This window comes from Danio rerio, chromosome 19 (genome assembly GCF_049306965.1).
Source record: "Danio rerio strain Tuebingen ecotype United States chromosome 19, GRCz12tu, whole genome shotgun sequence".
NCBI lineage: Eukaryota > Metazoa > Chordata > Actinopteri > Cypriniformes > Danionidae > Danio > Danio rerio.
In genome coordinates this window covers 10,360,807-10,382,124 of record NC_133194.1, presented here as the reverse complement: position 1 = coordinate 10,382,124, position 21,318 = coordinate 10,360,807, and the positions used below count along the sequence as shown (strand labels likewise).

Below are 21,318 nucleotides of genomic sequence, written 5' to 3'. Positions count from 1 at the left end.
AGACAACTTGTCGTTGCTGAAATGTGATCTCATCTTAAGATAATTTATTGTGTATCTTACATTTTTTTTAACCCCATCTTACCGTAAAGGCAGTGACTTGGGGGAATAGTGGTGATGGCTTTTCTCCTCTTGGAAGACTTCATTAAATCTCATAAGAATTTTAGACATGCTCATGCTCAAAGAGTCTAGTCTAAAAGACAGAGGGGAACCAACATAAAGCAACACTGATGTAAATAGAATGGCATTTGTTACACTACTGTACATAACTTTATTAGTCAACATGAGTTAACAATGACAAAATTCTACAAGATTTTTTTTTATCAATTAGCCGTTTGTTTTTTGTTTTTTTCATTTACAAATACACAGCTAAAATGCGAACATTACATAATGGATCATGAAATAACCCAAATATGCAATTCTATTTTGATGAACTAAAATCAGCAAAAGGTATTAATATCAGAACTTTCAGTTAAAGTGCGCTTCCATCTTAATCATTTTCTGGTGGCTTGAGAAAAGCCAACACTGTTATAAGACATAACCTTAATATTCTTCTTCTTCTTAGACTATACTAAGAATGCATCTCCTCCTAGACCATTCATGCTACAACCACCAAACTCACTACAAAGCTCCAAACTATACTGAATTAAGTTGCTATGTCTTCTCCAACTGATCCGACTTACGGTTTTCCCAAAACTGTCCTGGAAAATTCAGAAAAGTCCTATTGACTTTGCACTAAAATTTATGACCTCATAACTTTGCGCCAGACTGTCACACAGATTTAAGGTTGGGCTCATTTAACTCTGGACTACCAATCTGCCAATCACCGATGACCTTTCAGCTTACTAGTCATGCCCTGGCAACCACTAACAACACCCTAGTAACTGTACAATAGACTTTCATTATAAAAAATTGCCATTTACTTTACTTTGGACAAACTAACAACAAACCAATCCATACTAATATACTAAGCCATACTAGAAACATGCTAACAACATGCTAATTCATACTAAATTAATGCTAATAACATGCTAATGTATGCTAAAAACATGCTAGCAACATGCTAATTCATACTAAAACCATGCTAATTTACGTTAGCAACTATTTAGAAAACCTTAGCAACAGCCTAGCAACACCTTAGCAACCACCTAGCAACACCATAGTAACCACCTAGCAACCACACAGAATACCCTATCAACCACCTAGCTACACCTTAGCAACGACCAAGAACACCTTAGCAACCACCTAGCAAAACCTTAACAACCACCTAGCAACACCGTAGCAACTGTTCAGAACACCTTAGCAACCACTCAGCTACCACCTGGCAGCACCTAAGCAACCGCCTAGCAGACACTCAAAACAGCCTAGCAACTACCTTGCAACATCTTAGAAACAAACTAGAACACCTTAGCAACCGCCTAGTAACACCATAGCAACCATCTAGCAACACATTAGCAACCACAGAGCAATACCTTAGCAACCACCTAGCAACACCTTAGCAACCACCTAGCAAAACCATTGTAACCACCTAGCAACCACACAAAATACCCTGGCAACCACCTAGCTACATCTTAGCAACGACCAAGAACATCTTAGCAACCACCTAACTAAACCTTAACAACCACCTAGCAACACCGTAGCAACTGTTCAGAACACCTTAGCAACCACTCAGCTGCCACCTGGCAGCACCTAAGCAACCGCCTAGCAGCCACTCAAATCAGCCTAGCAACTACCTTGCAACATCTTAGAAACAAACTAGAACACCTTAGCAACCGCCTAGTAACACCATAGTAACCACCTAGCAACACATTAGCAACCACAGAGCAATACCTTAGCAACCACCTAGCAACACCTTAGCAACCACCTAGCAAAACCATAGTAACCACCTAGCAACCACACAAAATACCCTGGCAACCACCTAGCTACATCTTAGCAACGACCAAGAACACCTTAGCAACCGCCTAGCAAAACCTTAACGACCACCTAGCAACACCTTAGCAACTGTTCAGAACACCTTAGCAACCACCCAGCAGCCACCTGGCAGCACCTAAGCAACCGCCTAGCAGCCACTCAAAACACCCTAGCAACTACCTTGCAACACCTTAGAAACAAACTAGAACACCTTAGCAACCGCCTAGTAACACCTTAGCAACCACCTAGCAACACATTAGCAACCACCTAGTAACACCTTAGCAACCACCTAGCAACTGATAAAAACACCCTAGCACCCACCTAGCAACACCTTAGCAATGACCTAGAACACGTTAGGAACTGCCTACCAACACCTTAGCAACCACCTAGCAACGCCTTAGCAACCGCTCAGAACACCCTGGCAACCGTCTAGCAGCACCTTAGCAACCACCTAGCAACCACTCAGAACAGCCTAGCAACATCTTAGCAAACCACATAAAACACCCTAGCAACGCCTTAGCATATACTCAGAACACCCTAGTAACTGCATAGCAGCAACTTGCAGCTGCCTAGCAACACCTTATCAACCACCTAGTAACACCTTATTAACTACCCGGAACACCCTAGCAACAGGCTAGCAACACCTTAGCAACCACCTAGCAAACACTCAGCACACCTTAGAAACAGCCTAGCAACACCTTTACAACCATTCAAAACATGTATATGGGTATATGGATTCTTGGATGCAGTAGTGCTGTTTCTTCTCACATATACAAATGCCTGAAATGTAGGAAATTTAGAAGGTGTGTAGAAGAACAGAAAATGGCTGATCTTCCTGAAGATCGTGTGCAGCCAACTCCACCTTTTCTATTGTGTGGAATGGATTGTTTTGGACCTTTTTATGTTACCGATGGTAGAAGGCAACTCAAACGCTATGGGTTATTGTTGACTTGTATGTGTTCCAGAGCCATACACATTGAAATGCTTGATGCTCTGTCTACTGATGCATTTATTAATGCTCTCCGCTCCTTTATAGCCATTCGTGGAACAGTTCGCCAAATTCGATGTGATCAGGGTACGAACTTTGTGGGGGCAAGCAGAGAATTTATGAGCACATTGAAAACAATGGATCAAGGGCAGATAAAGAAACTTGGCTGCGAGTTGATCATGAACATTCCATCAGCAAGTCATATGGGAGGTGTCTGGGAAAGACAGATACGTACCGTAAGAAATGTTTTGACTCCTGTTCTTGACCAATGTCCTGGGGCACTTGACAGTACTTCCCTGCGAACTCTGTTGTATGAGGTTATGGCTATTGTGAATAGCAGGCCTTTGACTGTTGAGCATTTGAATGACCCTCTAGGTCCAGAACCTCTTACCCCAAATCACATCTTGACAATGAAGTCTATGATTGTGGAACCACCACCTGGAGTGTTTGTCAAAGAAGATCTTTATCTCCGTAAACGATGGCGCAAAGTGCAGTATTTAGTCAACAACTTCTGGTCGCGCTGGAGAAAAGAGTATCTTTTAAATCTTCAGCAAAGACAGAAATGGAATAAGAATCGTAGGAATGTTAAAGTGAATGACATAGTTATCCTTAAAGATGATGTTTCACCACGTAACAAGTGGAAATTGGCAAAGGTGGTAGACGTGTACCAAGGAAAGGATGGCAAAGTGAGACAAATCAAGTTGTTAATGAGTGACTCTTCGCTTGATGGAAAGGGTAAGCGATTGTCTAAACCAAGTTACCTTGAGCGTCCAATACAGAAGGTAGTCATTCTTCTTGAAGCTGATTGAAGACTGCTTGATTTCACACTATCACTCCATGGGTTGCATTAATTTTCATAATTGTGTTTAAGTGTGATTTATAAAAAAGGAAAAAATCACAAGTGATTTGGTGGGCGTGTAGCAGATGTCATGTGTGTTTAAGATCTTATGCCAGTTCACCTAGGAACTAATTAAGGCGGAGCTAATTTCAAGGGGAACTATAAAAATGATGCACCACTGTGAGTAGAGAGACAAATGCATTCACTTCCAAGCATTCAACAAGCTAAGGAATGCTTATGCTTTTCTTGAGTTTCTCCCTTCCGTAACCAGCCAATGAGGTATGTTTGTTTTGTATGATTTGTTGGTTTGTTTGATTTGAAGTGTGTTGTTGTTGTTGTTTGTTTGGTGTGTGCATTTAACTGTTTGTTTATGAGCGGTGCTATTTATAAAGTTAAATTGTATTAGTTAAGATTATGTGATCCAGTGTTATGTGTGACCTTAATGTGGTGATTTGGATTAATTTGATATGGAAATGCACTGTTGTAATTCATTGTTGTATGTTTTTTAGTTCTTACGTCTGGTACACCCCTGATGTCTTGTGGTTTGCTCTATGTTGAGAACTGAAGACTTGCTATGAAAATAAACCAGTCAGTAGAAACCAAAGACTCTTGCTCGTTTGTTGCTGGAGGGAGCTACATATATATATATATATATATATATATATATATATATATATATATATATATATATATATATGTATATATATATATATATATATATATATATATATATATATATATATATATATATATATGTGAGGGCTGTCAAATGATTAAAATAGATAAATAAATGGATTCAATTAATTTATTTCCTCAACATTCTACACACAATACCCCATAATGACAATGTGAAAAAAGATTTTTTTGAAATTGTTTCAAGCTTATTAAAAATAAATAACCTGAAAAAACAAATGGCGATTGCTATTTTGTTGCTAGGCGTTTGCTAAGGTGTTCTAGGTGGTTGCTAAAGTGTTGCTAGGTGGTTATGGTGTTCTGAGTGGTTGCTAAGGAGTGCTAGGCAGTTGCTAAGGTGTTGCTATAGCAAGTTAATTCAGTATAGTTCGAAGGTTTGGAGTTGGTTTGGTGGTTGTAGCAATAGAATATGGATGCAGCCTTTATGATGCAAGCTGAGATTGCATCACTAAGCGATGCACTGTCAGACACAATGAACTCAAATGGAGCGAGTGACGTCACTGCAGCATTGGATGCAGCTCAGATTGCACTGCACCAGGTTTGCATCCAGACCCCTTTCGGTTGTAGTATGAAAGGTCTAGGAGGAGATGTGTTCTTAAAATAGTCTAAGAAGAAGTTTATGAAGCATAACAGTTTGTTGGCTTAGTCAAGTCACCATAATAACATCTTAATATTCTTTTCTTTAATAATCTAACCATGCGATGTGTCTATTGCTGATACACACATGTATGTGTTAATTTTACTGAAGGTGCAATATTAACTTTCATTTACATCTTTAATCTCTTTAACATTTTTTATTTAATAAAAGATTCAAGTAAAAAAATGGAGCAAAGGTATTCCAGATCCACTGTATGGAGGCAGATTAGTACAACTAGGTGGAATCTTCTCTAGCCTATTTCTTAGCTCCTTATAGGACATTATTATCATTATTGGCTCTGTAACTTGGGTCCAAGTCAATGCAAAGTTTTAAATGGTGGGCTTACTTTGGTGCTTCTTGAAGCTGTTGTCGAGTAAATGCTTTACTTTTCACCATCTCATTAATGATGATTTTCTTCGCATTAATCCATACACTGTCGAACAAAAAAATGAAACATTATTTCAAAGTTTAACTGTTTGTTAAGGGCCAGATTCACTATCTTTATTACTAGTCGCAAAGCTGATGTCAGGGTTTACAAAAAAGCGGCATGAGCACTGAAAAATAATGGATTGAGTTGGGTTTTTGATTGCGTTGGTCATTATGGAAACTAGCTGCTGTATTTTTGTCATATCACCTGCTGATGGTTTCTTCCTCTTCTGTATTTTTATAGCTTTCTACTTTTTAAATGATTTGCTTTGTTTAGTAAATCTGACCCCAAGACATATGCTCGGCATAATTGAGTACAACCATTTTGAAAATGAATATTTGCAAGCATTTCTCAGTGAATATAGGCAATGTATTTTGGTGCATTTGAACAAAACAGATTTATTAAATGGATATATTTATTAAAATGATATTTTAGTCATCGAACATCTTTAGAAATAGAAAGATCATATAAATTAATGCAAAATATTGAAAATTACAGACTACAGAATTATTGGGGGGTCTCTTGATTTTTGATACACTATGAACAGCAGCTACACTAATGGCCCGTTTCCACTGTCAAAAGGCGTACCGAACCGTACCATACCACTTTTTCGGCACCCTTTCGAAAGGGTACCAAACATGAAAGAGTCTACCAAAAGGCGAAGCTAGATGCGCAGCCGAACCCTATTGGTTTACAGAGATACATCATTCGCTTTCGCAAGAAGCCAGAGTAAAACAAAAAACCTGCCATGGTTATACACAGCCGAGAGATTACAGCGGAATTATATATACACATAGTAACGAGCCATGGTCGAACCGGGCTCAAGAAAACCTTGCCTTGTCTTCGTCTTGATGAACAGCCACAAAGCCATGGAGTAGAGCAGAATCTACCCTGTGCCTCGTGGTTTTTTACGAGCTAGTCTGAAGCGCGAGCATTTTTGCTTTCTTGCTTGCGCTCGTCGCTCGTCTATATCTGAAATAACAAACCTCTTGAGCTGATGATAATAACGTGCGCTTGTTTATTGACGTGCTTTTGAAACCCGATCCTATCAGACACTTACAAATGTGAGAGTGAAGCAAGAAAAAAAAAAGAACCCTGGAAAAGGGAGCAAAAGTTCAGCAAACGTGAACAAACTGCCTTGTTTTAATTTTTATCATCCCCTTTTGGACTATTATGAACTGGGAATGATGGAATGACTCTCTAACAGAGGCTACACGTGCTGCTGAAGATTACAGAAACACATAAGAGGTTTTCACTGACTGTAGGCTATATTTTGTGTTGTTTTTAACCTAAATAAGGACGAAATATCTGCTGTGTGTGGTTTTTCTGAAGTTAGTAACATCGGAGATTGTAAGGGTCTGTACGCCCACTAAAAGGATACCCTTGGTAGTGGAAACGCAAGCCTGATAAAGGTGACCCGTACCGAACCGTACCGTACTGTACCAGTCAGTGGAAACGAGCCATAATTGTTTTCTTTGTTCTTCATTTACACCAGGGGATATCTCAAGCCCTCTAGAGATTGTGCAGCGCCATTGTTGTGATCCAAGTCCTGTGGAGAGATGATGCCAACCATAGAGGACTTCTAGAGGTCTCCATAATCCTAGGCCAGGCCGTATCTTGAGCAGATGCAGTGGCAGTCATGGTAGAGTGGAGAGCATGAGTGAAGACCACAGTGACAGACAAGTTTCCGCTTTGATCCCGTGGGATAGCCTGTACACCCGCTGCTGACCTACTCACACCTCTAGCTTCTCCAAAATGGACGTCCAGAGTTCTCCAGACTCCAGCGCCTAGACTACAGCTCTGCACGAGAAGTTTGTCCAAAGGAGAAATGGTCATGGCCAACAAAGCCTGAGATCTCTATGGAAGTTTTTTCCTTCACTTTCGTCAATTGGTGAAGTCTGTTCGTCGCCACTGGCTTGCTTGGTTTGGGACTTGTGGAGCTGCTCATCGATAAGTTTGCTCTTCAGTGTTTGGACATTCAGCAGTGAAAATGAAACCACACTGAACGGAACTTCAACTCTGAAAACTGGACTGACACAGTTTCAATTTCAGTTCACTAGAACTTCTATCTTAAGCTGCTTTGACACAATCCACATTGTAAAAGAGCTATAGAAATAAAGAGGAATTGGATTCATTTTTGGTTCTTTTTTGAAATTATCTAAATTTTTTCTTCAACATCAATTTGAGCTACTAATTTTTTGACCCTTATCGTAAGTTATTTTGTTAGATTAGTTCCAGATTTGGTTTCAGTACTGACTAATGCACAAATCTAATTTCATAAAGCATTCTATAGAAAATATTGATTGATTGAGATTTGTGAGGGTGTACTTGTATATGCTGAGCACTGTGTGTTAAAGAGCATAAAAAGACCCTGCTTACCTCTCTATTTCAGTCTCTGTTGTGCCCATATAGATCTCATTTTCAAATTTGTGGTACACCATCCAATAACCTAAAAACGCTCTCCTGATAAGTCTACACCAAACAAAAGATGATTATGAGGAGGAATATATTATATACAGTATGCATTGAAGAACTAGTCATGTGGATAAAAAAGCAGACAACTTGTCGTTGCTGAAATGTGATCTCATCTTAAGATAATTTATTGTGTATCTTACATTTTTTTTAACCCCATCTTACCGTAAAGGCAGTGACTTGGGGGAATAGTGGTGATGGCTTTTCTCCTCTTGGAAGACTTCATTAAATCTCATAAGAATTTTAGACATGCTCATGCTCAAAGAGTCTAGTCTAAAAGACAGAGGGGAACCAACATAAAGCAACACTGATGTAAATAGAATGGCATTTGTTACACTACTGTACATAACTTTATTAGTCAACATGAGTTAACAATGACAAAATTCTACAAGATTTTTTTTAATCAATTAGCCGTTTGTTTTTTGTTTTTTTCATTTACAAATACACAGCTAAAATGCGAACATTACATAATGGATCATGAAATAACCCAAATATGCAATTCTATTTTGATGAACTAAAATCAGCAAAAGGTATTAATATCAGAACTTTCAGTTAAAGTGCGCTTCCATCTTAATCATTTTCTGGTGGCTTGAGAAAAGCCAACACTGTTATAAGACATAACCTTAATATTCTTCTTCTTCTTAGACTATACTAAGAATGCATCTCCTCCTAGACCATTCATGCTACAACCACCAAACTCACTACAAAGCTCCAAACTATACTGAATTAAGTTGCTATGTCTTCTCCAACTGATCCGACTTACGGTTTTCCCAAAACTGTCCTGGAAAATTCAGAAAAGTCCTATTGACTTTGCACTAAAATTTATGACCTCATAACTTTGCGCCAGACTGTCACACAGATTTAAGGTTGGGCTCATTTAACTCTAGACTACCAATCTGCCAATCACCGATGACCTTTCAGCTTACTAGTCATGCCCTGGCAACCACTAACGACACCCTAGTAACTGTACAATAGACTTTCATTATAAAAAATTGCCATTTACTTTACTTTGGACAAACTAACAACAAACCAATCCATACTAATATACTAAGCCATACTAGAAACATGCTAACAACATGCTAATTCATACTAAATTAATGCTAATAACATGCTAATGTATGCTAAAAACATGCTAGCAACATGCTAATTCATACTAAAACCATGCTAATTTACGTTAGCAACTATTTAGAAAACCTTAGCAACAGCCTAGCAACACCTTAGCAACCACCTAGCAACACCATAGTAACCACCTAGCAACCACACAGAATACCCTATCAACCACCTAGCTACACCTTAGCAACGACCAAGAACACCTTAGCAACCACCTAGCAAAACCTTAACAACCACCTAGCAACACCGTAGCAACTGTTCAGAACACCTTAGCAACCACTCAGCTACCACCTGGCAGCACCTAAGCAACCGCCTAGCAGACACTCAAAACAGCCTAGCAACTACCTTGCAACATCTTAGAAACAAACTAGAACACCTTAGCAACCGCCTAGTAACACCATAGCAACCATCTAGCAACACATTAGCAACCACAGAGCAATACCTTAGCAACCACCTAGCAACACCTTAGCAACCACCTAGCAAAACCATTGTAACCACCTAGCAACCACACAAAATACCCTGGCAACCACCTAGCTACATCTTAGCAACGACCAAGAACATCTTAGCAACCACCTAACAAAACCTTAACAACCACCTAGCAACACCGTAGCAACTGTTCAGAAAACCTTAGCAACCACTCAGCTGCCACCTGGCAGCACCTAAGCAACCGCCTAGCAGCCACTCAAATCAGCCTAGCAACTACCTTGCAACATCTTAGAAACAAACTAGAACACCTTAGCAACCGCCTAGTAACACCATAGTAACCACCTAGCAACACATTAGCAACCACAGAGCAATACCTTAGCAACCACCTAGCAACACCTTAGCAACCACCTAGCAAAACCATAGTAACCACCTAGCAACCACACAAAATACCCTGGCAACCACCTAGCTACATCTTAGCAACGACCAAGAACACCTTAGCAACCGCCTAGCAAAACCTTAACGACCACCTAGCAACACCTTAGCAACTGTTCAGAACACCTTAGCAACCACCCAGCTGCCACCTGGCAGCACCTAAGCAACCGCCTAGCAGCCACTCAAAACACCCTAGCAACTACCTTGCAACACCTTAGAAACAAACTAGAACACCTTAGCAACCGCCTAGTAACACCTTAGCAACCACCTAGCAACACATTAGCAACCACCTAGTAACACCTTAGCAACCACCTAGCAACTGATAAAAACACCCTAGCACCCACCTAGCAACACCTTAGCAATGACCTAGAACACGTTAGGAACTGCCTACCAACACCTTAGCAACCACCTAGCAACGCCTTAGCAACCGCCCAGAACACCCTGGCAACCGTCTAGCAGCACCTTAGCAACCACCTAGCAACCACTCAGAACAGCCTAGCAACATCTTAGCAAACCACATAAAACACCCTAGCAACGACCTTAGCATATACTCAGAACACCCTAGTAACTGCATAGCAGCAACTTGCAGCTGCCTAGCAACACCTTATCAACCACCTAGTAACACCTTATTAACTACCCGGAACACCCTAGCAACAGGCTAGCAACACCTTAGCAACCACCTAGCAAACACTCAGCACACCACAGAAACAGCCTAGCAACACCTTTACAACCATTCAAAACACCCTAGCAATGTCTTTGTAACTGCCTAGCAAAATCAAAGCTGAAAAACAAACTGAAAGACGACAATACAACATTTACAATCAAGGACTGATTATCAGAACTTTTTATTTTACAGTTTATTTTACAGACTTAATGTTTAATATATTTTAACCATACTTGTTTTCTTGAAACTGTCACTATTAGGTGAAATTACTTTGAATTAATTAATTTAATAGTTTACACACTGGCATAATGCATATTAAGTCTGACATGTTAAATTAAATTAATTCCCTCACCACTAACCATCCTATATTCATATGTGGACTCGCCCTTCTCAGGGATACTCCATATGCTCTTTTGCCACCAAGTCTCACCACTTGGTTAGCAGGTGGCCTCCACAGCGTCCTTCCTATCGGGACTGCACGCTTTCCCAACGTACTGTCGTATTTAATTCCTAGAAATTGACTAGACACATTGTGGCTCCCAAAAAATATATCTAAATCCGTAAATCTTCTGCTGAAGTGGGATAAGTAAGAGCCAGGGAACACGTTGGAAGACCGCGCCCACGCTCTTTTTGCCTGGCACAACCTCTTATCGGAGGTGAGGTAAGGTTAATTTATTGTGGCGTTTTCCATACATTTCATACTTTGTAAGTAACAAAGTAAGACTTTGAAAAATAAGAGTCACATAGATATTTCATGATACTTACTCATCTCTGTCATAATCCTCTATGAGCTTTTCTATCATGTAGTTAACTCTGTTAAGAAACCTGTTGATCTCAGTAAACCCAAAGGCAACTTCAGACAGTTTTTCAAAAACCGGAAGAGAGAAAACAACAGGACTGAAAAGAACAGCCCTGCAAAACATTTAGGAAAACAGGGTGGTTATTCATATTTAGGATCTTAGGATCTCTGCAAAAAGCATTTTAAAGGTGCAGTAGGTGATTGTCTTCAAAAATATTTTTTGTTGTGCTGGTTGAAATTCTATTCGCACTCCAATAGTAATGATTAAGGTAAATGTCTAAATGTGTTTATATGTATTTTTATATTCTAGGTAAGACAAAACAAAAAAAAAAATGTTCATCCAATTAAAATTTGTCAGGCCAACAACTCCCATAATTCTGATAAATACCCCAAACTGTCTGTCAACAAATGTGGATGTGTACATTTGCACACCCCTGTTTACGCAGATACGCCAGTTGCATGTGCACGTGCGCCGTGCTCACCTGCATACGAGAGAGTGACAGCGGTAAAAACAAATGTTGAATCGAAACTTTTTTTAAAATCCTGAATCAATATTGGAGTTACTTTTGCACGCTGGATGGTGGACGACACTATGGCTGAAGTATTTCTGTTGGTAATGTTCTGTTTTAAAACTATTTTAGTCACGCGAAGCTGATGTAGAGTGTGTTATTTTACTAATGGGGTATATGCACAGAAGTGTTGTCCAGCCACTGAAATCTTCCAATCTTCAAAAGACTGATGTGACTATTTTCAGCATCGATAATGTAGATTTTTATTTAGTTTACAGAGCCCCTATTATGGGTTTTTGAAAATGACCTTCAATGTAGTGTGTAACACAGTTCTAAGTGAAGTTGAAGTATCCAGCTAAGGCTTAAATCTGTGCACAGTGTTTAAAACTATTGATTCATCTATAAAAGAGTCGACTCAAAGTGCTTCAAATGAATCGTCTTAATAACGAGTCTTTAGCCTTTTCGGCGTGACGTCGATACGAAACTTAAGCCCTGCCCAATTGTTGTGTGCGCAAACCAGGAATAATTGAAACCTGCGGCCCCGCCAACAAACACTATAGCAGGTCTCGGTTGAATCAAGTCATGAAGACGTTGTGCTCAGCTGGATATTATCAGAAGTGTGAGGGAAAGTTGGGCTGCGTCCGAAACCGCATACTTCCATACCACACAGTACACTAAAATCAGTATGCGTGCCGAGTAGTGTGTCCGAATTCATAGAATTCGAAAATCAGTATGCGAGAAGTAGCCGGATGACTTACTACTTCTGGGGAGATACTGAAGTGCGCATCCCATGCATGCTGCGATATCCCATGATGCCCCGTGAGAGAATTCATAAATGGGAGTGAAGCGACGCAACTGACACAGGTAGATCATGTGACCATGGCAAAATGGCGGATGTAGTACGTCCAAATTCCATTCATACTTTTCACATTCATACTGTATAGAACGTCTAACGGCCGAATAGTACGTTTAAATTCAATTATAGCCCAGCCTTGCGCTGTGTGCGGGGGATTCGACGGCCATTTGTTAAAGGAAGGATCAGAAAAGACTATTGATGTATGGGACTTTGTCAAAGCTCGACAGGAACTTTACAGTATACACTTCATGAACCAGTTTCACCTGCATTTCACAAGCGTAGGTAAGTGTGATTAAAACGGTTGCCTCCTTGCTTTCTATAGCTTGCAATTTACGTATTTAATTGTGTTTAGTCACTTGTAACCACCTGTACTGTATCGGGTATGTCAGGTACTGTATAACTCTTTATATTCTCATATCGTGTCTAATGCCACGTTGAAAACGTGACACCTGCTGCTTTGTTTTACGAATTTAAATGCAATTGTGAGCTCGCGTTCTACTGCTGTTTGTCTTTGCTATGGCCACCATCAGCTGTTCCTACACACGTGTGGTGGTCAAGGTTCAAAATCGTTTAGCTTTTGCCACTGTGTGGATTAATACTGAATGTGAGTCACTGCTTTGACTTATGGTTAAGAATAGAGCAATATACTGGTGTTTAACTGCACTGGGGACCCAGGGATTTTACTTGGGGGGTGGTTGAAAATACGGGAGACTCCAGGGAAAAACAGGAGTGTGGGCAGGTGTGCTCACACATACAATATGCACTCTGACTACTTCAATATTGTTTTAACCCGCGCTGGACATTTCACTCTGTCTCGTGCTGAACGCTGTCGTCCAATCGCAAGAAGCTGCCATCGGTCTAATCAGCGCACATTAGCTTCGCACTAAGGAGAGGTTTGGGAACAAATGAATCGCTGAACAATTCATATGGGAGTGGCTGGAATAATTCGGTTACAATAAATGCATACTATAGGACAATGCAAGATTTTTTTGACCTTGCATGCATATCAGCATGTTGTTGGAGACCCTTAAAACCAAAATATGACCCTTTTTAATGTATAATAGGGGCTCTTCAATAACAAAACATAAGCAAATAGCGCTATTCCGCCTAGTCTGCTTTACTGACCTGAAGTTGGTTTTGTATTCACATTGGTTTATTTTTTAACAATAACAGCCTGTGAGGCGCTTCCTATATTGCTTACCATGCTACTCTGAATATTCACTCTGAAATAGCATGTAAGTCTGGTTTAGTAATAAGTGTAATTCCTGCACCTCGCTGACCAACCACTAAGCATACAGTAGTCGCTTAAGGACAAAGCGCGTGAGACAAGAGTGAGACAAGTGAGACAAGCGATCCTTGCATGCATGAAATATTGCACAGTATGATGCTACGTTTACACCAGAAGCGGAACGCGCATTAATCGCGAGTGATTTAAATGTTAAGTCAATGCAAATGCGCGAATAGACATCCTGCGACGCGATATCGTAGTGACGCAGTTCACACGGCTTTTTACGCATGAATATCGCAATTTATCCGCGCGTTCCGCGTCTGGTGTGAACACAGCATGACAAGTTTTGCTTGCTACACAACAGAAAACCTGCTGGATATAATACAGTTTTTCATTCAGAATTGTAGTATTATAAAACATATAAAGTTTTCTAACTGGCGAATGACATGAACTAGTAGATTGTCTACTGTCGTCTTTAAGATGCATGTTCATAATGTCAGGAGGCAAGGCTTTGAACGGCAGTGAAAGGACTGTGTTTTCAAAGATATTATGCTAACAGTTAACATTTTGGTGGTTCACCTACTGCACCTTTTAAGTATGATTTATGTGCTTGCATTTAGTATGTGTTTCATTTATTGAATGTCTTTTGACTGTTTAATAACAGATACCTGTTAAACCGCTTGAATCTTTCAGAACCAAGAGTTATAGTTCCAAGGATGAAATATATCTGAGCTACTTCTTCACGAAAATCCTTAAATTCAACTTTAATCTTACTAGAAAATAGAAATGAAATTGTAAATATGACATTAAAAAAAATAAAACAACATAATTCAACAGAGCCCAGAGACTATTGAACAGTGGTAGAAAGAATACTGAAAAATCATACTTAAAGGGCCATGAAACCCCCTCGTTTCAGCAGGGTGTTTTCACACCTCTACTTTGGAAAAAGTCAGAAAAGTGGGCGTGTCCAGCTCTGTTTAGGGGGGAGTGTCGGAGGAAGAAAAGAGGCTTGGTGTGGGAGTGTCTATTTGGGCGCGCTGAATTTCAGAGTCAAAACACACACCCACAGCGGACAATGTGACTGTGTTTACATGGACATCTGTAGTCGAATTATTTGCCAAATTATTAAATGGTGGACTTTAACTGCAGTTTGGCTCTTTCATTCAGGGAATTCATTAATGTCCCTCCCGACAAAGTGATATTTGATTCGAGGCGCTGCTCTAAGCGTGTATTTTTCATGCAATGTTTGATACCGCACGGCGAATGAGAGAAAAAAAAACTCAGCATTTCCCGGAAACTTAAATACACACGGCAGGTAGCGTCAGAAAGCCGCGTGTGTTATTCCGGTCACAAAATCCAACACGAGGTTATAGTTTGGTTGTAACTGTTAGTGCTAACTATTGCACTCGGTGCAATAGTTTGTTTGATACGAATAAAATACGAACTGAATAAACAAAGAGCACTGGTCGCTCACTTACCAAATCTGTAGAGACAGGACAATCACCAGCAACTAGAGCCACGTCTTTATTTAGAGGAGACTACAAGCGAATCTGGATCTCAGTACACTGTAATCCACACGTGAGTCTGAGCTCTCACAGAGAGAAAATGAAAACAAAACTTAACTGCAGCAAACTATAAAAGCAACACTTCACGCTTGTTTTGCCAACACAACGTGGCGTCTTTGCCGTCTACACTCTGACAGTAATGAATATTAATGAAGTTGCACAATAGAGCGCGCTGATTGGTTTGAACCAAGTCTTACTCATGCATTGATGCATCACACTGTAAGACGTAATAAGACTCACTCTGGCACAGACGCCCAGTCTGCACGCTGGAATACAACGCTATTATGTCATGACTGTGACGCAGCTTCAAAAATTCGTTTCAAACCGGAAGTACGAATTTGCTTGAAATAACGCAAAAACAACCAATTTACACTTTTTAATGAAATATAGGTGTCCTAATAGTGTTTTTAGCAGTGTGGGACACATATACGACTGTCAACAGCTCAAAAAATGTGTTTTGGTGTTTCGTGACCCTTTAAGTAGAAGTACCGTTACTCACCTAAAAATGTAGTGCAAATAAAATAAAAGTATCTGTTGTAAATATTACTCAAAGTATGAGTAAAAGCAACTCTTTTAAAAGTACTCAAGAGTAGTGAGTAGTGAGTAATACGCAGTAAAAAGCTGATGCATTTACATGTAATTTGTGGATGTGTGCAAACATAACATTCTGTAGTGCATTTAGTTATTGCCCAGCAGTCACACAATGTCATAAGATGTTAATATTAGGTTAGATTTAGGTTGTGACATCAGGTGACCAAAATTCTATGTCTAGCCAGCGTCGAAGGATAATGTTATTGTGATGTCCAATAATGGAGGCAAGTGAACGTTGATATTTAGTTGATTTTAGGTTGTTGGAAAGTGACCAAAATCCAACGTTGAGCTAACATCTTAACCCAATGTCATATTTATGTCAAATACTGACATTTATTCGTCAGGTATCAAATATCCGATAGACGTCATAGTGGTAACGTCCACACAACGTCAAGATGTAACATCATTAGACGTTGATATTGGGTTAATTTTAGGTTGGACATTGACATTGGCCTGATGTTGTGTTCTGATGTCAACCCGATTTTAATTTTTAAACAAAATGCAACATCCCCATGGCGTTGGAGTACAACGTCAATCTGACGTCATGTTGACATCTTGTGCCTGCTGGGTGTTTAAGGCCATTTCGGTCATCATAGATTAAACATTCGTCATCTTCTCATCAGTGACATGCATCTAATCAGTCTGTGGGTCAATGTGTGTAAAGATTTTGAACACTTTTAATGCTTCCAAACAGTTTACTGCAATTATAAATCGCTATGTCCTGAGGTTGTTCATTATGATGCAATTTACCTTCTATGTACGTGGACATGAATCACTTCTAATCCCCATAGACACGAAAAATAAAGTAGTGACTGCAGGTTAAAGGATATAAGTGGAGTAAAATTACAGATACTGCACTAAAATGTACTCAAGGAAAAGTAAAAGTACATTAATAAAATGACTTAAAGTACAATTTCTGTGTCGATTACAGTAATCAGAGTATGTAATTTGTTACTTTACACCACTGCTATTAAACATTGAAAAGATTATTTACTTAAACAGAAAACACTGTTTCAGTCGTTCTGCTTATAAGTTTCATGTTTAATTCCATTTATCGATTTGCATTTCTAAAGTATTATGAGATTTACTTTAGGGAAAAGGGAAGTGGTGAACAATTCATCAAAAATGATTGAGCTTTTGTATGAGCTTAATGTATTGATGGCAAATGCTAATTTTCTGGGGGAAAGGGACATTTGTTTGTAAAATTATTTACATTTTGTAAGAGAATACATTTCAGTCTTTCTGTTTTGCAAGATCAACTTTACTTCAGTGTGTTTCTTTTTGACTAATGATAATTATCAACTATATTTGATTGAATAGTTGAGTGATTATCAATTGTATTTAAAATATAGTTAAAAAGAATAAGTTGGTATCAATTGTCATAGTTCATGCATTCATTCATTCAATCTCTTATTGGCTTAGTCCCTTCATTAATCTGGGGTCCCCAAAGCGGAACGAACCTACTTATCCAGCATATGTTTTACACAGCGGATGCCCTTCCAGCTGCAACCCATCACTGGGAAATTTTACACACATACACAGACAATACCCAATTCACCTATACCACATGTCTTTGGAGCAGCTGGACAGTACTTAATTTGTAAATTGTGAGGTCCCGGACAAAATTGGGGTAATGGTTTCGGCATGTTAACAGATAAGCAGATGGTAGTGAAGGGTGGCGGAGGGTGTGTGTTATCGCATATGAAAGTGAAAAGTGGTGGGGGTTGGGGGGGGTAATCGTTGACGAAGGTGAAGGGGGGTTTAAGCCTGGTTTATACTTCTGCGTCAAGTGACCGGCGTAACCCACGTAACCAACGCGCATAGCTGTGCATTTACTTCTGCGCGCTGTCTTTGTTGGTCTGCATTAACACTTCCGAAACGCTAGTTGGCAGTGAGGTGTAAATGTTCCTCTGTGTTGAGTTTCTTCGCTGCTGTTTTGCCTTTCCTGGACACTTCCTGGATGTACAAGTGGCTTAAACTCGCTCATTTTGAGCGGTGGACGTGCAATAACTTTAACTATGCGGTAAACACAAAACAAAACTTTCCATCCGGAGCTCCTTCACGGAACTCCACACTTGTAAACAATCGCTCCATCAGGCTCGCACCATTCACGCGGCTCTCGGTCCCGCCCAGACTAGTCAGAGCTACCAAGCCGACCAATCACAGAGCTTGCGCTACGCGACGTTGCGACGTGTAGTTAAATTTTTTTGAGAGGTGCACGTCAGCCACGCCGACGGCCATGGCGAAGGGCTATGCGTCAGCGCCGTAGCATACGCGTGCGTTTGAAACACAAGTATAAATCAGCCTTTAGGAGTAAACTTAGGTGCCGGATCAGATTTCAGAGATGCTTGTTCCGGCACAAATTAAGCCCTGCACCTGAAGAAAATGCACGCAAACATAGAGAGAACATGCAAACTCCACACAGAAATGCCAACTGAACAGCCGAGGCTTAAACCAGTGACCTTCTTGCTGTGAGGTGATTGTGCTACCCACTGTGCCACCGTGACACCCATTGTCATGGTTCAACTGACAAAATATTGAACATCATCCTTACTCCATAATCGTAATCCATACATCGAGATTTAATATGATATGACGCTGTTCACTTGGGTTTTTTAACTGAGTCAGTTTGTTCCACTCCCTGTAACACACAAAGTACAAGCATTTGCTTTCATGTAGCTTCATATTCTCAATCACACTCCACAAAACTAGACCAACAATATTTAGATTTAATACATATACAGTACTGATGAGAAACAATTACAAGTACAGCACTGCATTGTGGACTTACACCACAGACTCCGAGAGTTTTTCCATGAAAGTACTACTTTCTGTCACTTCAAAAAAACAATCACAGGACAAAACAATCAGTCGAGAAACAGTTCTAGGAAAATACAGAGAGAAGACAAATACTTGATGAGAGATCAGATTTAATACAGCATTGAAGTTTAGAATCGATAACAACTGCTCTTACCTTAATGATACAAGGAAACTATTATTCGTTTTTTGCTTTTCCAAAACTGAAATTTCAAAGGCTTTACTTCTAATCAGACTCAGAGTGCTCTGCATGCTTTGAGAAAGAAACAAATCAATTCAAAATGACATTCATGCATGCATTTTAGCTCAGTAGTTTAATTTTGGAGCATAATAAAAGAAACTGCATCCATTTGAATTTTAATCACTGATCCAGTACAGTTCCGGATCTGGAAGTGTTCTTACATCTCATTAAAGTGGTTTATATCTATTTTTCCAATGGCCCCAACACCAGCTTCAACTATCCCCACTATCCGGGATTTCACCACCCTGTCAGAGGACAAAATATTTTACGTCAACTTTCCATACGCTTAAAGAAGGGAAGTGCAAGTCAAAATAGATGCCACTGTCAGAGCTCAAAAAACATTAACAGTAAAAACAGTAGGTAAATAGATTAAAAAGTTTGTCAAGACAAACATTAGGCTGGCTTGAGAAAGCTTAAACTGAACTTTTTTTTAAGTACAGTAGTTTTAAGTAGTTTTAAGTTTAAAAGTGGCTAAAATTAAAGTAGCTTAAGGCTAATAATATTAACCTTAAAATTGGGTTTTAAAATATTTAAAACTGCTTTTGTTCTAGCCGAAATAAAACAAATAAGACTTTCTTCAGAAGAAAAATTGTATCAGACATACTGTGAAAACTTCCTTGCTCTGTTAAACATCTTGTGGAAAATATTTTAAAAAGAAAAAACTATTTCGAAGGTGGCCCCCAGGTGGGCCGGCCCCACGTGGGAAAGCCCAGGTGGGCCCTACGCGGGACAGCCATCTTAGCAGTTCATATTACTAATAAAAACATTTTTTATTGGAGTTATTGAAATGTCCAAATTATCTTCCAGAAAGATGATCTTTACTTTTAATATAATAATGTTTTTTGTAATAAAAGAAAAAAAAAGATATTTCATCAAAAAATGATCATGAATATATCTATATATTCACCAAAATAGTACATGTGCTCATCCTGAAGGCTGCAACATACTGATTCTAAAAGAGTAAGATCATGTTTCACAGATATTCAAAGTTTGAAGTCATTAAAGTATATTACAGGAGGAAACTGTTGTAAATGTACTCAGTTTTGTGGATTAACGGGAATAATGTTCTATTGAACGTTGCCATCTTATACAGAATTTGTGTGAACATTTTTGTTCATTCTGCTTAAATTTTTTCTGACACAGATCGTCATTCATTTCTTTTCTACGTAATACGTAATACATGTGTTGAAAACAGTTACAATAGCTGATAATATTTTAAAGACAGCACAGAATATCCACGTAATCAGATCTTACGCTTTTCCCAGAAGGTAACTGAGGAACTCCATGGGTTTATTGTTGATCGGTGGGGCTCCTGGAAAATAATATGAATCCACTTCTCTGTAATGAACAATAAAGTTAAATAAATAAAGTTATAAGCAAAGCCTGAGGTGTGCAATAGCAGTTTATCATTTTTAGCTCAAAAAACAACATTTTAACCTGTGTTGTCCACTCTCGATATACACACACACACTTACTTCCAGATGTCTCTTATTGTCTCTTTTTTTAGTGTCTCCCTGTAAATTTTGAAATACCTGTAGTAAAAAAGCACATTCATGGGTAATTTATTAGTCATGGGTTACAGAGAACTGGTCAGAAACAACAATCCTATACTTTCATAAAAAGTGTAAACATAGTAAAGCTCTTACGGAGAGAAAAACCTGTCAAAGACATCTCTGGTCATTTGCCCGAATGTAACAACAGCCGCTGTAAAAAATCTCCTGTGAAATAAGAAATAGGCTATTTAAATATTTATTCTTAAATCACAAAAGAAGAACTTGATAAATGCATTGGTTAATTTAACAAAGTTTAACACATTCACATCAAGAACAAAATAGACTGTGTGGGGAATGATTAAGCATTATTAAAGAGAATATTTTGTTTCCACAACTGGAATGTTTTGAAACAAATGTTTTGTAACTTGGTGGTGCCCAGTGAACTTACTGTATTGGTATATCTGAATTCCCATGGCTCCCTCCAGCACTTTCAGGATTACTCATTTCTTCTGCAGACAATCTTAAGGCTTTCATGTACCCTTGGAATGTAATCCTGCAACATAACATAATAACAACATAATTTAGCAAAACGAAGGGCATCTGTTGCATAAAAACATATGCTGG

General features: G+C 39.1%; 2 protein-coding genes across 5 annotated transcripts in view; both read right to left on the bottom strand.

The window, feature by feature from the left end:
- si:rp71-15k1.1 overlaps positions 1–21,318 on the bottom strand; it is a 73,694-nt gene that overhangs the window by 29,435 nt on the left and 22,941 nt on the right. The window lies entirely within an intron of this gene.
- The window catches only part of si:ch73-15n24.1, a 45,510-nt gene that overhangs the window by 19,563 nt on the left and 4,629 nt on the right, over positions 1–21,318 (bottom strand). Inside the window, exons 4-17 of one of the 4 annotated variants that reach the window (XM_068215033.2) lie at positions 21,143–21,247; positions 20,848–20,919; positions 20,677–20,733; positions 20,456–20,539; positions 19,363–19,446; positions 19,118–19,213; positions 18,935–19,027; positions 18,698–18,784; positions 14,656–14,760; positions 11,361–11,507; positions 8,129–8,236; positions 7,871–7,963; positions 5,411–5,497; positions 83–190 (exon numbers count right to left, since the gene is read on the bottom strand). In XM_068215033.2, the coding sequence (XP_068071134.1) occupies positions 83–190; positions 5,411–5,497; positions 7,871–7,963; positions 8,129–8,236; positions 11,361–11,507; positions 14,656–14,760; positions 18,698–18,784; positions 18,935–19,027; positions 19,118–19,213; positions 19,363–19,446; positions 20,456–20,539; positions 20,677–20,733; positions 20,848–20,919; positions 21,143–21,247 (1,326 nt within the window). Of the gene's footprint in view, positions 1–82; positions 191–5,410; positions 5,498–7,870; positions 7,964–8,128; positions 8,237–11,360; positions 11,508–14,655; positions 14,761–18,697; positions 18,785–18,934; positions 19,028–19,055; positions 19,447–20,455; positions 20,540–20,676; positions 20,734–20,847; positions 20,920–21,142; positions 21,248–21,318 lie in introns of those variants that run through there. The other 3 variants (XM_073930562.1, XM_068215034.2, NM_001256602.1) reach the window with 3 other exon arrangements.